The sequence below is a fragment of the Schistosoma mansoni genome, assembly GCF_000237925.1.
Source record: "Schistosoma mansoni, WGS project CABG00000000 data, supercontig 0126, strain Puerto Rico, whole genome shotgun sequence".
Lineage (NCBI taxonomy): Eukaryota > Metazoa > Platyhelminthes > Trematoda > Strigeidida > Schistosomatidae > Schistosoma > Schistosoma mansoni.
The window spans coordinates 230,281-254,195 of NW_017386035.1; the positions used below are offsets into that span (position 1 = coordinate 230,281).

General features: G+C 37.6%; 1 protein-coding gene across 1 annotated transcript in view; it reads right to left on the reverse strand.

Annotated features, from left to right (window-relative positions):
* The window catches only part of Smp_130520.1 (prominin (prom) protein, putative), a gene marked incomplete at its 5' end in the record, with an annotated part of 49,046 nt that extends 30,174 nt beyond the window's left edge, over positions 1-18,872 (reverse strand). The window contains 10 exons of the mRNA XM_018789997.1: positions 3,491-3,644; positions 5,132-5,195; positions 7,323-7,397; positions 10,772-10,857; positions 12,067-12,150; positions 12,351-12,417; positions 13,559-13,697; positions 15,976-16,181; positions 18,575-18,615; positions 18,656-18,872. Coding sequence (XP_018646386.1) covers positions 3,491-3,644; positions 5,132-5,195; positions 7,323-7,397; positions 10,772-10,857; positions 12,067-12,150; positions 12,351-12,417; positions 13,559-13,697; positions 15,976-16,181; positions 18,575-18,615; positions 18,656-18,872 — 1,133 coding nt within the window. The remainder of the gene's footprint in view (positions 1-3,490; positions 3,645-5,131; positions 5,196-7,322; positions 7,398-10,771; positions 10,858-12,066; positions 12,151-12,350; positions 12,418-13,558; positions 13,698-15,975; positions 16,182-18,574; positions 18,616-18,655) is intronic.
* Positions 18,873-23,915: the final 5,043 nt, after the last annotated feature.

Genomic DNA, 23,915 nt, shown 5'->3' on the forward strand with positions numbered 1-23,915 from the left:
TAAGACATCTGTGATCAAATACTAGAAACTTACGAATATCCTCTACCTTTAATGGCTACGTTTTGCAGACGTGAAGTAGAACAGAACGAACTGCTGAGCAGTATGTCCGTCTTTTAATTGATAGACGGATATTTCGTCTTCGCCGTAGGTGATGTAAGTCGGCAAAAGCCAAACAAGCTTTTTGAATCCGTGCTGAGATTTCGTCGGACACCAACCCATTAGGGCTGATCAGACTTCCAAGATAAGTGAAGTTGTCGACATGTTAGACTACTTCACTCCCTATCCTTAGTTCAGGTATTGATGCAGGCCAGTCCTAAAGCACGAAGTTGCATTTAGAAGGGGTAAATGTATCCCAAACATCCTGATATTGTTGCTCAGTGCTACCAATACACCCTGAATTTTATCATCGTCCTCACCAAACAGGACTATGTCGTCTGTGTATCCTAGGTCAATAAATGCACCTCCTGGTGGACCAATACACAAAACTTCAGACTACGAGAAATTTCTTTCTAGTAGTAGGTCTATGGTGAAGTTAAACAATTATAGAGATAGTGGACAGTCTTGCCGGACACCACTTGAGGTTGCAAAGTCAGATGACAGTTAGCCATAAGCTCTCACTCGACTGATAGTGTTCGAGTAAAAAGCTTTCATAAGGTTTATGTACTTCTGAGGTACACCTTTTAATGACAGACACTGCTACAGAACCTCTCGCTTTACAGAATCAAATGCCGACTTTAAGTCAAGAAAGACCACTATTGTTGGACTTCGATAAGCATGTCTGAGTTCTAAAACCTAACGAGTGGTGTATATGTGGTCGATACAATCACAACCAGGTCTGGAGCCAGCCTGATTTTCTCGTGTTTGGAGTTCACGAGTCTTTTTTAGGCGTCCGATAATTACTGTGCTAATATCTTAGACGCTATATTAGTCCACCTTATCCCTCTATGATTATCACAGGATGATTTTGACCCCTTCTTATACATTGAAACGATCAGTGATTGCGACTAGTCAGATGGGAACACGCCCAGATTTTAGCTAAAATAATTAGTCAAACTTATTGTCAAAACCGGACCGCCATCCTTAAAGACTTTCATCTATTTGGTCCAGCTGCCTTTCCTCGTTTCAGATCAGTTATAGCTTTTCGAACTACAATTAGAGTCGGGTGACCTATCTCAATATCTCATTCAGGCTGTTTGGAACTGGTAGGTAGATGTAGAGTGGCTGAAGACCAACTGAACTGCTACTTAAGGCGTTCGTGATCCTTTGGTTCAAATCACTAATACATGTCGCTGCTGTTTCCACAGCTGTTCGTACATCTTTCCAAACAACATATGGGTCAGTCTTGTTTTCGAAATCGCCTAAATCTGGCTTCAGTTGTTCCTGAAATTCATATTTGGCTTTCGCATCACCGAGTTCAATTCTAATGGGTCTTATTAATGTGGCTTTTCGGTGTCCAGTGAGGCGAGAAAAAATGCCTGCTCGTATTAGAGCATGATTGGAGTCCTAACAGATCTTCCAGAACGAACGACAGTCGTCTACTGAGCCTCTCCAACGATGAATGATGGCAATTAAGTTTATTTGAGTCCATCTTCGGTTTGGTGCAGGTGGTCGCCATGTTAGACCATGTCTCTATGCTTGAAATTAGTGTTTACTAAAAATAAACGATTGTCTGAGCACAGTTGCAACAGGCGATCACTATTATCTGTTCGCTGAGCCGGAATACTAAAATGCCCACCTAAATATATTTCTCTTTGGTTTAAGCTACCTACTTGAGTAATGAAGTCACCCGCGACTAGTACTATGTCTGAGTGTTTAGCTTTATGGAAAAGTTCAGAAAGTTTTCTGTAAAAGTCATCTTTCACTTCATCCGGGTTGCAGTCAGTGGGAGCGTAGAAAGAAACAACGAAAAGGTAACGACGTGTGTCCCTATTTCTTCGAGTTCTTATGGAGCAGTTTAGCTGAACAGCACATAGGCGACTGTTAACGTGGATCCATTCTAATAATGCTTGTTCTGCCCCCATACTTGATGCTATGCCTACACCCTTCAGTCCACGAGAACTAGACATTGGGTCACTAAATACACGGAGGGTATATCTCGTCGGCTTCCCGTTTTGGTGAGGTGAGGTCAAGTGAAATACCACACTAGAATCCTGCATGTATGTTTCGGAGACAGCATACATCAATGGCACGAGATTCTAGAGTGTTAACCAAAGAGACCTGCTGGCCGATTTGACATGGGGCACGGACGTCGAAGGATCCAATGTATAGTTTGGAGCGAGGTTTCGGTAAACTTGGGTCAGTGTTTCGTGCACTGGAACCGTTTGTTATGGTGACATTTGTAGAGGGAGTTTAGAATTGATGGTCCAGGTAGAAGGAATGACAGGAATTGAAGAGGGAGATTGATTATGAATACAATGATCTTGAGTGGTGTTAGAGGTATGAGGGCAGTTATCACTTCCCGGTTGCCCACATCGCAGAAGGGTTCTTCTAGTAGTACCTGAAAAGGAAATTGGATTAGAGTTGATCTTAGTGACCTGAGAGCGTGACCGCAGTTCCCAAGGGACAACTGCTTGAGGCCGATCACACACGACCTTTTTGTGAGCGATTTTTGTGTTAGCTCCGTACTTATTGAGACCTTACCATCGGAGACGAATATCCGTGAGGTAAGGCGGGGTGTGCATTTTTATGGTCGACTTTCCATAACCCCACCCCTCCTTGTGGAAAGGCAGCATCGCTGTTATGCTGGTTGTCTGAAGGAAACACATTACTGCTGTCACACCTCTGTACAGTCAGCAGTACGACTTCGCCCTCGGACCTTGGGTTTGCTTCCTTTAGTCTTACCGTTCTTCAACCGACTTGCCTGGAATGGTAGGACCTTGAGGGACGATTGTTCCAGTCAGTATAGCCCAGTCGATTCATTACGATAGGCGAGCCCGACCACCACGTCAAAAGTAGCAGCAACGGACGGAATTGGATAGAACGGACGAGTCAATAAATCTTTCAAACTCAACAAGATCCTTTCGGTAATTTTAATGAAACAAGTGTTTGTAGTCCTGGAACTTTCGCATACATACAATAAGGATAATCGCACTCTGTAATTTTATAATGTGAACATCGGTCGATCGAACAGCTGTCAGAAAGACAGCTAGAAATATGAAACAAGTAATGAATAGTTAAGTGGTTCCTCTTGAAACTAGCATTACTATCAGAAGAACGTATAGTGTCGACTCACAGCATTTAAGACACATAAACATGATATAATAAAGCATCGTTAACTTGTTACTAGTAATGAGTTTACAGTAGCCTAAAAATCTGTTAGAAGCATTTATTGCTTTACTTTGTCAGTTAGACAAACGTAAATATAGAATTTTCCAAAGCATGTCAATCACTCATTCCATAAACAACGTAAGCAGCATAATTTTGATAGCAAATTTTCAAAAGAAACTTTACCAAAAAAAGTACATATAAGTAGGATAAAATGCACACTAACCGTAAATAATGATCATTTATTTCTTCATTAATCTCCAATGAAATTCGATCACGAATAAATTTTAAAGTGGTGCTTACATTAACCATAATATGTTCGAATACACTAGCTAGTTTCTCTCGTGTCTTTGGAGACTGAGCTAAATCGTTCCAGGCACCTATGAAAAAAAAGTTGTGTAAGTTATGATGGAAATGTACTCTAACAGAATAATTGAATCCTGTAGATGAAAATATTGAACAAAATAAAATACAATACAGGTATATGGGAAAAGTAAAATAGGTTTTTTTGTCATAATATGTATTACCATTTAAGAAAAAACCGCTTGAACAGAACCATGAACTGTATTTCTAGTATAAACACGTCATGCACAGATGCAGTATATCAACCTAACTGATATATATATATATATATATATATATATATATATATATATATCCTTTAATAAACGATATAAACAGATCAACGGTCTAAAGTTTGCTACTAGTGTACTTATTTGTCTTGTTAGAATTGGCGCCGTACTACAGAAGGAATTGTGAATATAGCATTCGAAATGTTGAGTAAACTGTAGTACACAAGAAAAACAAGGACATTTTAGAACATACTAATGACAAACTAACGTAATGAGAAATCGAATATCAGATGGAAAAAATTAATGACAATCAACAAAATACAGTTCGGAACATTTAACACAACATTAGGTAGGAAGATAGTTTTCTCTGTTGAAACATGATTTTAGTGATTGCGTACAACACCTGCACAAATTTATGATATGAACCGCACGCAGTAGCATATCGTTACATATGCTAACAAAAAAAGTAAGCTAAACATAGAAATACAAATTAATAGAAAGATATTGGTGCACTTAATGTGTCAGTAAATACCAACAATTTTCGTGATATACAGTCGCAAAAAAAATAAAGCTGACTTGTCTAAAAATTCACAATTTAACTGCAACTGATTTTGTTTAAATCGATTGTATTTTATTCACCCTTACTACAGCTAAATCATATGCAGAAAAAAGGCGCACCCTTGGCTTGAACAACCAGTACGAAACTTAGGTTTTATGGCATGATTATCCAGTAACTAGAGGTTAAATAGTGAATGTTGAAGGAAAGCCTGTAAGAGCGGCTCTAAAACGTAATATTTCTTAATATTTCTGAACTAAATAATATTTTTTGCTCCAATTTGAGAATGTATCGCTAATATTAAACCCATTTAAATATAAAATCTTTGTTTCAGTCAGTCATCAAGAAATCTCTACCTCTCACTAGGGCACAGACCAACAGTCAATTAATGCTTGAAATGTTGCCACATCATTATTTCCCCATCTGTAATCTATCGGTGGAAGTCAGGGATCACTAGAACAACTGTTTTGTTACATGTGGCATTTCTATCAGCATGAGCCTATAGCCCACTATAGAACTAACAACAAATCACGACCTCTGAATTTACTAGAATATCAGACTCCAACCCATAAACTGGAAATGATTCATCAACAATATTATGAACGCAACCTTGACCGTTTCATAGGGAAACAAATAACTATCCAATAGACGACCAAATATAACACAAACTATCCAATTTTCAGATAAAACTACACAATAAAAATAAAGGTAGGCTACAAACTAATGATTGAGAACTTACGATCCAGATCATCACTAATGGAACGTTTCACATTTACGGCTAGATTATTGATAGTTTTATTAAACTAGATAACATTGAAACAAATCAAGAAAAAAGAAATTATTAACTAAAAGAAAACCACTGAATTATAAAGCATAGATTATAATGAAGATGTCAAAAGGATTCATGATAGTCAAACCATAAAACATACTGCAAAATCAGATCAAGTTGATAAATTTCCCGAGAAAATGATAGTTTTAATATAATTTAGATACACTAGTTTCTTCAGAAAGAATGATACAATAAAGTGTTTGAGCAGTTGTGAAAATATTGAAGCCCTTGAATTTCAGCTACTCAGTTCAAACCCTGCTGGACTAAAATATCTAAACAATAGTATCACCAAGTCTTACACAAAGAATGGTTTAAAATGGATTACAAGAACAAACGTGCTTGATTACTGACTTAAAATACATGTTTAGTAAGAGAAAAGTTGGTCAATTGGCAAGTTATGTCATAAATATCACCAATAAACCAAAACGAATTGTTTATTTTAACTTCATTTATTTGTGATCCCAGTTAATTTCGTGTATTTTTTCAGACTGATCCTGTTTTGTGATCAGATTCAGATGACAACGCGATATCAAAAATTGTTTACGAAATATTTTTTAAAAAGATATATTTCAAGACAAACTAATTCATCAGACCACATGTGTACAGCGCAGAAATTGTATGTTAGTTTTATTTGATGTGAATTGATGTTACAATTAATCATAATGTAAATTATTGTGCGAGTTTAAATAGTTCAAATAAGCATTAGACAAAATAACCAGACAATCAACATATGATAAGGATGTAAATGAGTAAAAGCTAATAATTAAGCACACGAATAAGTACAAAATGAATAATGAGATTACAGTGATACATCTAATAGTCACATGAATGTTGGGCCTTACATCAGTTCAAACAAGACAAGCTTTAGTATGTGTGTTTCTCTAGATGAATGATAAGAGACTACTTAGAATTTGAAATTTTCATGAATTAAGAATGAAGCGAACTTTAAGTGATATCTCCTAACAGTTCAGCATCCAATGAACTCAATGCACCAATATATTAGATAGTCATGCTTCACAGGGATAGCTTTTACCAGCTGAAACAAACTGTGTGATGAAGATCAAAACGGTAAGTATTGGAAAACGTAACTTTACATTTAAATGTGCAAACAAAAGGAAAGTGTGATTTCCATAATACGTGGGGTCAGAGCTTTAGACAGTGAACAGAGGCTCAGCATATAACACCTGAATATGCGGTTTGTAATATATGATAATATGATGGGCAAGAATTAGGCCTAATAATAAAGTTTTAGTTTATTCAAAAGCGAGTGACTAACAAAACTAATTTTCTCAAATAGTTTTTATAACACCCAATCATGTTAATTCTTCTAAGAATTTATATATATACATTGTATTTTATCATGTAAAAAGCCTATCCATATGGCTAGTGGTCCCATCATAGATGTCAGTTTATTCAGAGATTCTAGTCAATATTCTAGTCTGATAAGCAGTAACCACTCACATAACCGCGTTTTCCGTTTTAACAGGTCAAAACTTGTTTGTTATTAGATCCTAATTCAAAACACCAATACTAATAATCATCATTTGCTCACTAGTGACTGGCTTCAAGATGAATTTCCTGTAGTCCTAGTGAGAAACCGTAGCCTGTGGAGTTCAACGGTGTCTGTTGTGAGACAGTTACTCACAGAAGATAATGGAGAACGGTCGCGCAATATCGTGGATTAGTTGAAGTTAGACGTTAACACTGTTGGATGCCGGCTCAGTGGTCTAGAGGTTAAGCGTTCGCGCGCGAGACCGAAGGTCGTGGGTTCGAGCCCCGTGAGCGGGATCATGAATGCACACTGTTGGGTCCAATACTAGGACAAAAAGGCCGTCCAGTGCTTCCAGGTTTTTAATGGTGGTCTAACACTGATCCATTCATGATATCAATTTAAAATAAAATTTCTTTTGAATTGTTACAGACAGTGAGATACTGGGAGGGGGGATGTAGAAAAAGTGTATATACAAGTATCCAATATCGAAACTTTAGGTTTATTAGAAAAACATACCAAGTAATTTAATCATGTAACTAACGTTATCTGAAAACATAATTTGTAAAATAATTACTAACAATAGACTGAGATAAAATTAATAACCCTTACTTCATTGAGATAGTCAACATCAGGAAGATGCCGTTGAATTTGGTTAGAAATAGAAATCACTTCTTCTATTTGGAACTGAAATAAAAAAATCATATAATGTTCTTTTAAAATAATATCACTACGATTAATGATCGAAGTCTACTCATCTTTCTTGGAAATTATAATTTCAAAAATACACTAATGAATGTATTGGATGTGAATACATTTTCATACTATTCATCTATTTTTTTCTAAGCCTCATTAAATGTTTTTTTTATAGAATACTTCATACGATTTTTATCTGGAGTAAAACAGGTAACAAACAACTAGCTTTCGAAACCTCGGCAACAATGGTAGCAACCAATAAATTCCATTATGAAAAGAAGACTGATTAATTAAATACCAAGTTGAAGGGAGCTTGCATTTAGATTATATTTTTGTGTGCCCCCAAATGCCCTGGTACAGTTGAGAGTGGGGAGAGTCCGTTCTCTCTCTCTCTCTCTCGAAATGCTCTCACATGGCCACGCGAATATAGCCCCTGCCAGGGAAGTCCTACTCACTGCCTTTTCGTGGCATTACTGTTGTTTACGAAATTGACAGAATGAAAAGCGAATGTCCGACGCTTTAACCGGGTTGGTGGACACGGAGGGTCCACCTAGGGGAGTTGGAAAACCCTGGTTCCAAAAAAATGGTGCACATGGGCTCCAGTATCCTGAGGGAACAAATGGCGTATGAACCAAGTGTTGGTCACCGGCTACCATGGGACTGCATCTCCTAACAATGCTCCACTGCCTTGTGGGTTGGACTTTTAGGTCAAAGGCTCCGGGTGTGGTCCCCTAAGAAAACCAAGTGCTTCGGTTTGGGCACCCGGGCATTATCACTACCCTCACACCAATAAATGAAATGATGACTTGTACTGACAATTCTATTTACGCGCTTACTATATGCCAGACAATTTGCATTATTATTATTATTATTATTATTATTATTATTATTATTATTATTAATTACCACGTCGCTTACTCACTCCCTTTTATTCCCAATTTGTGTATCCTTACTTCCCAATTTATGCAGCAGCTCGCCCATGGTGGAAACTCTGTCCTATCTGAACGATCTCCAGTCACTGTCTGGTCGAAAGTGAATGCTTCTACCGAATACGAATACTGGATCAGTTTTTCTGAAACTATGTACGCCGTTCAAGCTGGCTTCCTTCAACGTTCGCACACTAATGCAGATCGGACAACACGTATGTCTTTAGAAAGTCTTAATGTTGACGTTTGTTGTCTATCCGAGACCCGTATCCAAGACTCTAGTGAAGTACTACAAATTCGATCTCCATCTGTCGCTTCGAAAAGCTTGTTTCATGTGCGTTTGACGGGATGCCAATCACTAACATCTGTCAACGTCTTGGACGATGAGCGGAATTCTTCAAAAGGCAGTTCAACTGGCCTGCTGCTCCGGCAACATCGACCAGATTGTCCTGCCCTCCATGGTCGGTGAAGACTGATCCACCAAATGAGGCGGAAGTCCGCAAGGAACTCCAAATCTTGAAACGCTACAAATCACCGGGTCCAGATGACTTACCTCCGGCTCTTTTTAAAGATGGTGGTGACTTTCTGACTAAGGAATTGACTTTGTTTACAAAGGTTTGGCATTTAGAGAGTGTTCCAACATCGTGGAATCAGTCGATAATTGTCCCTATCTTTAAAAAATGGTTCACTTCGTCCCTGTAACAACTATCGGGGGATAAGTCTACTTCCAATTGCGTCCAAAATATTGGCTTCTGTCATACTTCGTAGATTGTTTAAAACCCGAGAAAGACTGACTCGCGAGGAGCAGGCTAGTTTTCGTTCTGGTCGAGGATTCATTGATCATATCTTCACCCTCCGCCAAATGTTAGAACACTGTCATGTTTATCACAGGCCAACAATCGTAGTGTTCCTTGATATCAGGGCTGCCTTCGATTCGTTGGACAGAACTGTCCTCTGGGATTGTCTATTGAAGAAGGGTGTGCCTGAAAAGTTCATTAACATCCTAAAGGCCCTGTATACAAACACTTCAGGCAGAGTGAGGGTATACAACCACCTTTCTCCATTGTTCCATTCAAGCAGTGAAGTTAGGCAGGGTTGCCCAATCTCAACATTCCTTTTCAACTTCGCTATCGATGACATTCTGGAAACAGCCCTGATGGACGTAAGTAATGGCGGTGTGGATCTGTTGCCTGGAGAACGACTTCTCGACCTTGAGTATGCGGATGATATTGTCTTACTGTGCGATAATGCCCAAGGCATGCAATCCGCACTTAATCAGTTGGCAATCAGTGTCCGCAGGTACGGTATGTGCTTTCCACCTTCAAAGTGCAAAGTACTCCTACAAGACTGGCAGGATTCTCATCCTGTACTCACCCTGGATGGTGAGCAGATTGAAGTAGTTGAGAAGTTCGTGTATCTCGGTAGCTACATAAGTGCTAGTGGTGGCGTGAGTGATGAGATTGATGCACGTATAAGGAAAGCCAGAGCGGCTTATGCCAATCTGGGCCATCTTTGACGCCTTCGTGGTGTTAGTCTAGCTGTAAAAGGTCGGATCTACAACGCATCGGTGAGAGCAGTTTTGCTCTATGCTTGTGAAACCTGGCCTCTCCGAGTTGAGGATGTTAGACGACTCTCTGTGTTCGATCATCGTTGTCTCCGAAGGATTGCTGACATCCAGTGGCAACACCATGTTAGTAATGCAGAGGTTCGGCATCGTGTGTTCGGGCGCAGAGACGATAATTCAATTGTTGTCACCATCTTGATACACCGACTTCGGTGGCTTGGACATGTTTTACGAATGTCGTCCCAGAGAATTCCACGTCGTGCATTATTTGCCGACTCTGGGACTAGTTGGAAAATGCGGAGGTGGTCAGTGTATGACACGGCGTCGTGGTATGAAAGGAAGCTACAAAGGACTGGCTTCTGTTGGTCCTTCACGCCTCCCTGGCTGGAGTCCGAGAGATGGTGCAACACAGTGGCTAGAGACGTTATCAGATATGGCTCAGAATAGAAGCCAGTGGCGAGCCTGCTGTAACCTTCTTTTTCTTTCTTCATAAAGAGTGGTCATAACCTCCTTAACTGAAAGAATTCTTCTGGTTGTACATTTCAGTTTCCCCCATCATTACTCTTATTTTTTTTATATATGCATCTTACCCCTTTTCTCTTCCCATTCTCATTGTTTTGTGTGGCGCATATATATCTGGTGCCCCCTTGTACCAATATTTATGTGTTTAAATAAATAAATAAATAATATTTTTGTGTAGATTGGAAATTAAATTTCTATTCAGTCAGTTGAAGGAGACTTTTTAAGACAAACTGTTTGTCTGAACTATGATAAAAAATAGCGATTTTCCAGCAATGAGTGAGCAATGATAGATCATTTGAGAACACAACTTGTAACCCATAACCAAAAATGCAATTCATGAAATCATTACTTACCACATTTGGTGGAACACGAACTTTTAACTGATCGTTGGCCAGTTCCATCAATTCCCGGCATTCAATGATTTTATCAATGGGACAACCTGTATTCAATGTATCAGTGAGGCGCTGACGAATGGTAGGTAGTTCAGAGATCACCTCGGGGGAGAATGGTTAAAGTAACTTATTTGTGCGATTGCCTCAGATCCAGGAAGGAAAGCTCGTGCAGCTTGTAAATAAGAAACAGTGAATACGGTTAGAAAAAAATTCATGAGTATGGAATGGAAATTTATGAACTGCTTTGTACTGCTAATCATATGCAAAATTATTATGAAAATGATTAAATATTAACATACACTGATAGCTGTATAACTAGTGATATCACCAAACAGCTTAAATTAATAGGTCATTTTTCGAACTAATATGTTAACTGGCATCACACCAAAAACAAAATAAACACCCAAAGAGAAACAACAAAGTGGACAAGTAAGATGTGAACGCAATGCCCAATTTTCGAAACAGGTTATGTGAGTATGATTCTCGAGCTGACTAATTAACGCCCTCAACAAGCAACTGAACTGTTACCCCAAGGACTTGAAATGAAAAGCCTTCACTCGTTTATAAGAACTGCTTTGACAGCAAAAACACTTCATGGATTGATGTCACAATCTTGTGCCCAAAAAATTATTTTACATCTAACTGCATCAAACTAAATATCCTTAACATATAAGATCACTCCTTGGAAGTTCGAAAAAAAGTTTATAGTCTCATTTTTATTTCTGTCACAATTTGTTACACTGTTGTGATTGATGCATTTTGAAGTGACAAAGGTAGGGACCTTATTATTTGCTATAGTGCTTAACTGCAGCGTTATTCGGTGTCTAATAGTGGCGCGTTTACCCATATTTTAATTGAATATAACTTACTAATTTGTGAGCACTGGTCGATTTCTAACCCATTGAGTAATATATTGAGACTTAACTATTATTGTCCTCGTCACCTTTATGAACCAGAATTTTAAGAGCTGTAATTTAAAGACGTTTGGAGATTTTTAGACAATTATGGTGTGCAAATATCATAACCATTTATTAACACAAAAGGATTGAGGCAGGTTTCATTGTTTATTTCTTTTAGTACCGCTATGATGAAGTTAACACTTATGCCCAAACCTTTGTAATTATCCTTTGAAAAAGTTGAATGTAAAGCTCTATCATTTTCAACTCTAAATACAGAAGGCTTTAGTACAGAAAGCAAAATATCATATGTAGATTATGCCATAATCTATACAGTGATAAATTAATAAATGTACATACATGTTTGAAATCCTGAAATTGCATCAGATACATTATTCGCTTGAGATAGTTTAGTAAAATCTTCTTCAAAGCTCACAAGGCCATCTGGAAGAAAAGTAAGTGAAGTTTTGTCAGTACTTATCTACACAACTTAGATACGCAGACCAAAAAAATCACACATAGGATTACAAATAAAATCATTGTAAACAGCTTGACTTTAAAAAAATAATGACAATAAGGTAAATTCAATTCCTCAATTCGCTCAATAGCAAGTCACAAGGTAAAAGCAGAACCAAGTAACATACCATCTATAATTCGCATGAAGCGTTCTTTTTGTTTACTAAGATCTGTTGAAGAAGTATTCTTTGCCATCTAAAAAACAAGTAAATAAAACACCGTCACATGCTCCTTTCTGATACCATAGGTCACATGCTTTATGGATAATAAACGTAAAGATTTTATTCTTTTCAAATAATCAAAGTTTTACATTTTATTTAGAATGACTTCCAGTGTGCATCATTTTTATGAACCCTTGAGTTTGTTTTTGTCAACTTTTATCTTTACTACAGATGGAAATTATAAAAATATGAGAAATGGGAAAGACCCAACACCACACCTGAACCAAATTACCAACAACTATAATTATGTCAGCTTCCCATTTGGCACCAGTTCACAGAGACTAGTATAATATCTGAAATAGTTTTGACTCTACCAAACTATATGTTGTCTTGTCTAGTTAGCCTTGACTTGACTGACCGCACTTAACTAGGCATAAGGACTACATCATTATTCAGCTGCAAAATTCAACTTTTAGAGTAGTTCGTCCACAAGGATTAGACACTTTTTCCACAAACGAGAACCTGAACCCAAAAAACGTCAAACAATAGAGTCAAAAAGCTGTCGAGAAATTCAAGAAGCAAAAATGATTTAAGGGATGCGAAAAACGTGTAGCGGTTGAAAAAGTCACACCATAAACTGAACTGAGTGAAGGGAGACAAGAAAAAACATTGATAATAAGAGCGGATGTAATGTCAAGAGAAAGGAACTGGTGCAAACAATAAGACAATTCATAAGTAGTTAGTGATACATTTATCTAGGGCAATATGAAACACATCAAGCACCAGCTTTCCTGTCTGTTCGATTCAGATCAAGTTTGGAGTCCCTCAGAGAACAGAAAAGCAATTAGTGTTAGAGATTGACCTGAATACCTTGGATCAGTAATGAATGCCCAGACACAAAACAGTCACTTTAGCCAACTGCTGCCATAAATCAGTAGGTAAATAAAATATGAATTTTAGTCTTCAGATTATTAAGTATTTGAACATTCATTTCAGTATTTTAAGTGTAGAGGTATGATTGTAAATAATAAACTATACATGAAGGTAACGTTAAAATCCCAAGGATAGAAACAGATAGAAAAGACTCACACTAAAGCACCAAAGAAAAAGTTCTAAAACTTCATTATAAATGACAGTAATTCGGGATAGTGCAAAAATACTCTTGTTGAACGAACCTGTACCATATCTTTTAGAGCCTCTTCAAACTCAATAAGGCTAAGGTTAGCTTGACTGAAAGCACCTATGCGCGGGTCTCTGCTGACCAAAGCTTCATGGAATAAGTGGTGATTGATGAAAGCCAAAACAACAGCAGCCCTTCAGGATATAAAAGAGCATACAGAAGATTATGATGAAAAATATTAACTTTTTATTGTGAATAATATATTTTGGCCTTTAAGCTAAATACTACGACGAAAGTAAAATCAAATTTCTCAATATCAGCTACAACGATTTGATATCTTACAATTAAGTTGGGAGAATTTTTACCTTATCGTAGTAAATAATCAGGAACCAATGACTGTCTATACTGTTCTAAAAACACAGCCGAAATTCAAACAAGGAATAAACTAACGAACAGACGTGAATGTTTTAGATGCAATTTACTTGTCACAGATTAACAGCCAACGATTAAACGGTTACGTGTGTGATAAGTTGGTCAGCAACCAGCTACATTAGTAGAATTGAACAAACTGATGCGCAGTAAACTTGTCCTTTGGTTGGCAGATGGATATCTCTCACACACCACAAGTGACACAAGTTCGCAATAGCCAGTACAGCTTCCTAAAGTTTTAGCGAGATTTTTTCAGATACCAGACTATTAGGACTGATGAGGCTCCCATAATAAATCGAGCGGTTGATACTTTCAACTACTTCGCTCCTTACCATTAATTCAGGCAATGATGCAAGCCGGTCCTGAAGTAACATTTTACATTTGGAAGAGTACTTATTTGTCCATTAATATAAACTGGGACGATCAGCGATCGAGACCAGTCAGATGGGACTACACCCAGTCCTCAGATTTTAACTAAGATCTCAGTTAATCTAATTGCTAAAACTGAACCACAATCTTTAAAAACCTCGGAGATTAGTCCATCAAACCCTGCTGTTTTCCCTCGCTTTATATTACTTAGAGCCTTTTCAACCTCCTTGAGAGTTGGAGGACTTAAATCGATTCACCATCCAGGTTTCTTGAAGATAGTGGGTAATTGAAGTGGCTGAAGACCAGTTGAACTGTTCCAAAAAGTGTTCTGTTCATCGGTTCAATCTCTTGGATTGAGTAAATAATAGACACGTCCTTTTCCGAGACTGTTTTCTCAACAGCCATGTTTCTGATACTCATTTCCTTGATAAGTCTGAACAGCTGTATACTGTTATTTATCGCCGCTGTCTCTTTTGCTTTCAGTATTCCCCACTGCTCACGATTTCCAAGTGAACCTTTTATTAGCCCACGTTTGAGCTGGTTCTGCATGTGTTCAGAGCCAGAAGAGATGAATTTTTAAGCATATGTAGTTTAGTAGACGCCGCTAAAATCCATTGACTTTTCTCAATCTTATGGTTTAAGTAGCTGGTAGACATCACTGCAGTTATCACAGCTGTTCAGATATCACCCCAAGTTAACTCAGGGTGGATATCACTTTTATGATTGACTAAGTGTTTCTTCAGTTGTTCCTGACATATTCTTGACTTTTTCATTATCAAGTTGAACTCTAAAGAATTTTCTTGCTGCGGCAAATAGCAGTAAGTAAAAATGAGCTAACCACTAAAATATTAGCGTCAAATTACTAGTAAAGTGAAAAAGAAGCTTCTAATATGTGCAGAGGAAAACAATAGGCTGAACTACATAGACCATGTGAAAGCTAACAAGGCTATTTGACTATTCAAGCCCTAGGAAGTTACAAAACTCCAAAACGATAGTTAAGTAGCCAGATTGACGAGCTCTATAAAGGAGGTCAACTATGTTATCCGATAGCATCCTGTGTAATAATGACTTAACGTTACTAGCTTAGAAGTTGACGAAGATTACGAAACTATACAAATACGAACTATCAGTATTTATTACAACGTTTAAATTCAAAGAAACGGATAGGATCGACCTTCAAGCGGTTGAAGTTTTAATGAGACATCAATAATATCATTAAAAATGTTTAAATAGTTATTCCTAATTGGTGTTAGCTTTAGATGACTTTTATTAGTACTCACATAGATCGGAAGTATTCCAATACTATTTACAGAGCTATTCTTATAGAAATGAGTAAAAACTAAGAATGTCAGTTCATGAAAAGGACTTGAACTAGCAATATTAACAAGGAAACTATATATTTTAAGTATTATATAGTCACAAGGACGTAACCTTAAAAATACTTGTTACACTTAGAATGGCTTATGGAAGGCTTCGGATACTCAGACTATGATTCACAATACATTTTTTTAAACAGTGAATCTTAATGGAGATAAAAACTGAGAATTTAAGATAGAAGTCACTATCCAAAATATTATAAAGGTTCTTAGGCAAACATCGACGACGTACATTAACTTTAAGAAAAACAAGCATGACAGTACTATTATTATATTGCTCTGAGTTAATCTGACTTACAATTGAAACGTCACAATCAAGACTAGGCATATTGTGTATACAACTCGTTTGCAAGGGTCGTGCTTTGAATCTACAAACTGTACACGCCCACCACATTTTCCACAGCACCGAGCGCAGAAGAAAACGATTCCAACAAGGGGCATAAAAATAGCAAATAGAAGACCGAAAACAAGGCATATGCCATATCCCAAGTATGTTGTTACAACCTGTTTAGAAAAATATGTGGTTACATAAAAACATACATAATTGGTCATTAACTAAATTCAAAAAGCATATATATATATATATATATATATATATATATATAACGCAAGAAACCCAAGCATTTGTAAGACCTCGAAAGTACAGTTCTACAGAAAATAAGCCGGTCAGTCATCTACAACATACGACCAGGCATGCATATGCATCGGTCCAAGTTTCTATACCTTATTAGCACAACAACATCAACACCGAATTCATAGAAGCAGTCACTTCAATGGTAGTAATATATGTAGATAAAGATAGCATATAAGGATATGATACACGGAGAAAGAATTAATTCGTAGAAGGAGAGGTATAAAGTAAATTTCATCTCAAGGTTTGAGAGAAGACAAGCACTGCACACACCTACGCCATTGTGATCGATTCTCAGCTATGTCACCCAGTCTCCAACCACTGGTTACGATAGTCACGCGCACCCCAGACAAGTAGTCTGCATCTAACAACATGGCTCAGACCATCCGTCTCCAACACTAGTCAGAACTGCGCGCCGTATTAATCAGTAGTTGGGTATGCGTGATACATGGCACAACCATCACCGTCGATGAAGATTTACAACCTCATCAAATGATTTGCCATCATTCACTAATATTTGAGTCTAAGCTCACTATTACTTACCCGGTGATCCCGAAAGATGTGAACAATATTTCTAAGACATCTGTGATCAAATACTAGAAACTTACGAATATCCTCTACCTTTAATGGCTACGTTTTGCAGACGTGAAGTAGAACAGAACGAACTGCTGAGCAGTATATCCGTCCTTCAATTGATAGACGGGAAAAGCATCACTATAAAGCTTGTTACTTTCGAAAAAGACAAACCTAATAAAGGACCATATTTAGTCTATTACCAAGTTGTTGATAGCACTCCAAAGGGAAATGTTGCCATTTTGCAAACTTTCACATATACATTCCCTAAGTAGGCGAAAGAATCTTTGTGAAGTAGAAAACGTGTGTACTTCGGGCCAGTTCGCTGTCTGTATTTCTGTAAAACGTAAAAATTACTCCGGCACAAATATTTGATCATCGGTACCTTTGAAGAGTTCCTCGCATATATTGGGGTCACTGAGTAAGCTATGTTGACATGAGATGGAGGGCACTAGACATAGCATATCATTTGACAAGATAGTGGATTTTTGGCGACTAAGGATGGAAAATGAGTTGAGTATGCATAACCACTCCTCAACATCAATGCACGACGTTTGCTATTACATAAGCATATTGGACGAAAGCTAGGAACAAGTGAAACAACATCAGTCCATGAAGTCACCGACAATCGATCTAAGCCATATCTGTTCCTTCAGACCACCTAATTGACGTCCGTACGGTCATTGAGAGCAGCAATTCGAGCCAATAGATGGCGTAGTCTGAATTCGGTAGCAATGGGACAGATGCATTTATTCTTTCCTTTCCCCTAGATCCTGAGTTGTGCAATTATTCTATGCCTTCTACCTCGCGAATTACTTTTCTAAAATTATCTCTAAACCTAATCATTTTTACTGTCACTAATACTACTGTGGTATTTATCTCAATGAATCCGTTTCACTACGGTAACCCTAGGGGTGAACATATGTACGAAGTCCGACGTTGCTTATGGCGATTACTTTTCTCATAAACTGAAGTCTGAAAATTTTGGTTGCAATCTCTATTTGTTATACAGCAGAAAAAGAACCCCGGATTCTCTTAAAAGCTGTAGCAGTCTATATTTAGATTTGACGTGTTTACATTTTAACATTGTTCACTTATAATGCGAGGTTTGGAGACGCTTTAAGACAACTTTCATAGAAAAACGAACGCTCGGACTCTTGACGTTTTATTGAGAGTGAATAACTGAAGTACTTCCAAATAGCTGGAAAAATAAATGGTTTACAGCGGGATGAAATGTACTACTGTTACTGTTAGTTACCTATTTGCCTTTCTTAAACAAACCTTTATTAAGGAAAGAGCTTTCGGTAGTTATAAACTCAAGTCAATTTTGAATATGTACACATACAACTAACAGGAGTTGACACTTATTGTTCATGTTGATGTGAGGACAGGAGTTTAAAGCCATACGCTGGCCACTTTCTATCATGCTTGTGTTCAGCCTTCTCATGAAATATTAAATTGAAGGTGCTCGCATGAATTTCCTCAGCAGTTAACCACAGGATTCGACCATACTGAGGGTAAACCTGCATGGAACGAGGAAACTAGTTGCGTCTCTAAGACGGTCAAAACAGGTGGCCAGCTGATGGACATGGGAAACATGAACAGGCTTAAAGCGGTGAAGCTATGACAGAATGCAGTCCATTGTGAAAGAATCAGATCACAACGTAAAACAAAGGCAGAAACTGAAACTCACAGGCTCAACGCTTCTATATGCGAGTCTTGAGTGGTGTGAAGCTAAAAATCAAAGATAATTAACGAGTTGATAACAACGTACTTTGAATATTGACAAGGGTTTCAAAAACAGCTGTAGGTGGTTTCTTACCACGAATAAGATCCAAAAAGAAATTCGATATCGAGTAAGAAAACTCCACACTATCACGCAGTTGTAGGGTAGTTCTTGTAGATGAGTCATCATCCACTTCTGAGTTGCATACGGCAATATCAAGGCTTACACACAAAAATAATACTGTGCTAAAAACGACTCTCATCATTGATACTAAGGAATCAGGTCAAGGACTTGAGCATTGCTAGAACACCAACGTCCGAAACAATTTGAGCGGAAACTTACTGATCAACATTCAAACCTTCAATTTTCAAAATACGTTAGAAGATATTGCGATTTCCTTCTTCCTTGGTATTTCTGTGGTGGGGAAAGGTTTCTTTTTGTTCGCCGTCTGTTTTCGTGATAACATTGCGGATAAGGACATCGCTTAATAAAGGGTTAGATAACTGAAAAGATACACCTGTAGTGACATAAATAATCAGTGATTCTTATAGCGAAAAAATAAAGACCACGTTTCTCTTCGTTAGTAACACTTTTTATGTAATTACATTTATATTCAATACCCGCTATGGCTGCAACATATTACTGTCTATTGTTTCTCTGTATCAATGGTAAAACCGGAAATAATCGTTTGGTTGTGTCAATACATATACACACTACCGTTGTATTAAAAATAAACGCTATCTCTGTCACCTCCTCTGCAACTCTATTGACCACGGCCTGTGAATGAAGATTATGACAGTGTTATAAGATCTTTTTAGGCCGTCCTACACTACGTTGGAGTGTTGGCCCGGATTATTGTAACTATAAGATTTATCTTTCTCGTCACACCGTTGAAAGCACCATGCAAATAGGGACCTTCGATAATAAACTGAACCAACGTGTGGCTGTTATCTCAGAAGGAGCATACATCTGGCATTCATCCCCGAAAATCGTCGTGGTCTTTTTATTTAATATACTATTTTGTTATGTTATTTGTTACCGTTTTCCTTTGCAGACACTTCAGTTTGTCATGATAATATTCTTTCGACATATCATTAGTAACTATGCCTATCAGTATATCTTGAATAAGCTCTTTCATTGTGACCCACCACACACCTTTTACGATTAATCTTAATACCTATTGATCCAAATTGTTGCAGAGGTAAATAAATCCCCAAAATAAATAGTTCCGTGAGTCTTCAACAGTGATACTGACCTCATTAGTTTTACCGAACACACTCTAGCTGAAAATCCTCGGTCACTCACCAACACCAGATCACGAGTGGGTACACCTTGCTACCCATCTCTTGAAAATGCCAGCCAGCGTAGAACAAACACTTTTCGACATATCGACGGCCTTCTAGATACACCTGTAGTGACCGGCAAGTCTCGATAAGAACACGATTGGAATAACAGAAACAATTATTATTATTGTAACTAATTGTACCAGAGATTGTTTTACTATATTTGTTTAACTGTATCAGTTTCACTTCTTGTTTCGCTCTCCGCCTTGTTTGGTTCGAACTTGCTCACGCACTGCTCATTTCGCCTGTACTCTTTGGCACGTCTCGGTATTATTTCTATACCACGAGATCGCCAATAAATATACTTGATCTGGATTAATAAAGCCTTCTGATTTACGAGCTACCAAAGGAACCAAGTCGTTTCTGGGCGCCTAAACGAATTGTAGTGGTGATCATAGTCCGTCCTCGACTCGACATCCACTACACACCTTCGAAAATCTTCATTCACGATCTCCGATTTGGTTGGGTTGATACACTTGTGAAGATGTTACCTGTCACACTCTGAATACCTTTGGTATCTTTAGTGTCGAATCCCTTTTCAAAGAAGTCAACCTAAGCCACCATCGCTTCTCTCCCTTCAAGCAATCCAAAGTCCTAACTAATCTAACATCTAAAGTATTAACATCAGTTTCAGTGATATCTCTTTTGTGCCCTATCTAAAGACGAAGTCTTGTTGGGTTCAGAGAACTATTGGCTGAAGATAATTATGAACTACGTGATACATATTAGTCCCATATCTCGTCACTTCCCAGGTTTTTAACTTGATTGCTTCTAGGCTAGCTGGACAGGGTTTGTTTTAAAGTCTGGGAGCTTCATGATCTGGTCTTTGAACTCGTACTAGACAAATGATATCATTCGTGAGGTAAAAGGTTTGACGAAGGAGGTTCTCCCAGATACAAATTTAGGCTGGTATTTTTAGTGCCAGTAATGTGTCACGGAGATCTGCCCAAACCGTATCTGAAGCTAGACTGTTTCTATGTTATACAGACTATAGAACCTTGAACAGTTTACCTAGAGTCGTTAATATCTAGAGTGACTAACTGGGAGTAGCCATTTGCCAGTTGAGGACAGCATCACTTCCGTTCAACCCTAGCAGCCTTACCACTAACAAAATCGGTGAACTACACGATGAATGCGGTTTGAATAATTCAATCATAAGTCTATCAAAAGACGCCACATGACAACAATCTATATTGACCGGCGAACATTAAGAATAAATACTGAACGGACGAGCAAGGTAATGCTCAAGAAAGTTGAATGTTAGAATCACTTGCAAATCTTAACATGGATGTTTTACTACTGATAGCAGTTACCACTGCGTCAATAAATAATAAAATGGAGGCATTTGTGATGACTTAATCGTTTTGTGGGAATAATGATAGTCATGTATTTCTGCGGGAGCAGGTACACTCTATTTTTACTGGCATGACCTATGATATACAACATTGGTTTGTGAGATGCTTCCGAAGTGCGGTTGTTAAATAAATGAAATCAATTAAAATAAAAGGCTGTACATTCATGCAAACGTCTCAGAGAATTTTTCATTATGTTTATGTTTTAGGATTGCAATATGAGTTCAGTTTTTATAATGTCTCAAAAATGACATCGCGTCCACTTTGCGATCATGGGAAAGGTACACCAGGTCCAAAATTGGCATTATTGTGTTAGCAATGATTGAAATATACTGAATTTTTGAACGATTTTTGTCGATTTCGGCAATATTTCATAATTTTGCTCATTATGTAAAAAGACTATGTTGGCTAAGGGATTTTGTTTAAATTGACCTTCATTATTCCTGTACGCTTTTCGCATGTCTCACTGATAACTTTCCGCTAAATACAAGTGTTCGCATACACTCCTTGTTACGACTTTTTTGACTGACATTTTCTAACTGTTTACTAACAATCCTATTGCATACATTTTAGATTACGTCATAAAACGAATTCATCATTACTTATACCCGAAAACTTTGGATCCATATCTGACGTTCCATGGAATGCTCATACACAAACATTATTGCGAATAAATAAGAAACTATGAACACTCACCCTTCTGATAATGACAAGTAACTCATATGATTTGTATTTACTTGTTTTTGTATCTTATTAATTATTTTTTCATACTTTTGGAAGTATCAAATGAGTTGCGGCATTCACACAATTGTATTGGTCCGCCACAACTATTTGGCGAGGCGGTTTTTATTGTTCTTTCATTAGTATTATTACAGGATCGTCCCCAGTGTATTTTCGTTCGTTTAGAACTGTTACGACTATTTTTGGTTTTTTATATATTAAACCGAAGACATCATAATAGAGAAGGCTACCGTTTAACTTTTCTTCGTTGTTCCTAGATATTCTGAACCTACCATAACAACCATTATTTCAACAGCTGAGATAATACTATCTCCGTATGGTGTAAACTGTCCTATAATTTGGTTTGCCTAGGTAAGAACTTTATATTCGGCTCGTGAAATACGCTAGTAAACAGCCAAACATGCATGTACAGTTAGTACACTGCCCACAGAAATGATAGATGAGGTTGGTGATCACATAGATCAAGTGCCAAGTGCGTTCTCAGAACATATCTCCTCTAAAGCCTCCAAGTTGCGAGATTATTGGGCTTCATTCTCCGTAACGTCTTTCGAAAAGAACCCAGAATCATCCTCTACAAGATATGAGTACGACTTAACGTTATCACTATTATCACTAGCTTTATTCAATATTAAATTTCTGGTACAATATAGAATTCTCAGTACAATGTATTTCAACAAGTTTCTGCTTCTTACGTTTTGATCAATCCTGACGACAAGTAATGAGTGATAGTCAGTTACAAGTTAGCACTCCAGTCAATCGATATATAAATAATGTACATTCTTTTCGCTGCATATTGTCAGAGACCATGATATCTTTGTAACTTGTACAAAAAAGTTGTTTACTGTTTGTTTTTATTCTCCGATTTACATCTGTTTGATGTACTAAAGTTGGAAGGAGTATAACAGAATTCGACTTTCAAGAGGCTTAAAATTGGCTCACTCATTGACTACCACTCTTGATGTCGTATCCTAGAACTTGTTCTCCTGGGAAAAAGAAGGCTTAGGTCCAATTTGATGTTTTGTCCCAAGCTACTCAAAAATCTTGCTGGCTCCATTTGTAATACTATCCTTACATGATGCCCACATACAAACAGCCCTCGCGACACGGAGAATATAGACAGGGGATAAATTTTCACACATTAGAATATTAATGTTAGTATGACTCTAGTGTATAATGTGAGAGTTGGTGTGCTTTGTGAGAATTGCGTTGTGACAAGTAATTGGTGATCGAGAATGAATAGAATTGAAGTTCAGATTAGTCAATCGAAGACGTCTACTCGAAAGTATTAACATTGGTCTCTCAACAGTGACCCCAGATAAATTTATCTGGAGACTCTTTAGCTACAATTCATTCTAATAATAAAAGTCAATAAGTACAGTACCTACTGACTCACCATAACTTTTTCCGATAAACTGTAAACCTCAAAGCACCTTTCAGTACCTTATTTATTATACACAGTCAGTTAGTACCTTCTTACGTCTGGGTCAAATTTAATGTGCGCGATTGTTAAGATCACAGCATGTATCAAGTGCCTTCACATCATGACCATACCGTAAATATTAACTTATCAAGTAGTTCCATAACACAAATAAGTGGCTGATAAACCTCCATGATCATTCCACAGTAAAACATTCCTGATTTATTGATCCCGCCTTGACCGACTCCACTGGGCCAGGACACCACCTGGAAACCCTTGATTAATGATGATCAGGCCTGTATAAATGGCACACAGTGTAGAATCAAAACTAAGGTTTAGAGTGAAGAATAACTGTCGAGGTAGTTTAGGTACGCACTACTGCACAGTTGAAACCAGAACAAGGTGATTAGGCAAGTGACAATCCTAAACAAATATTACCACCCAGTTATTCAACC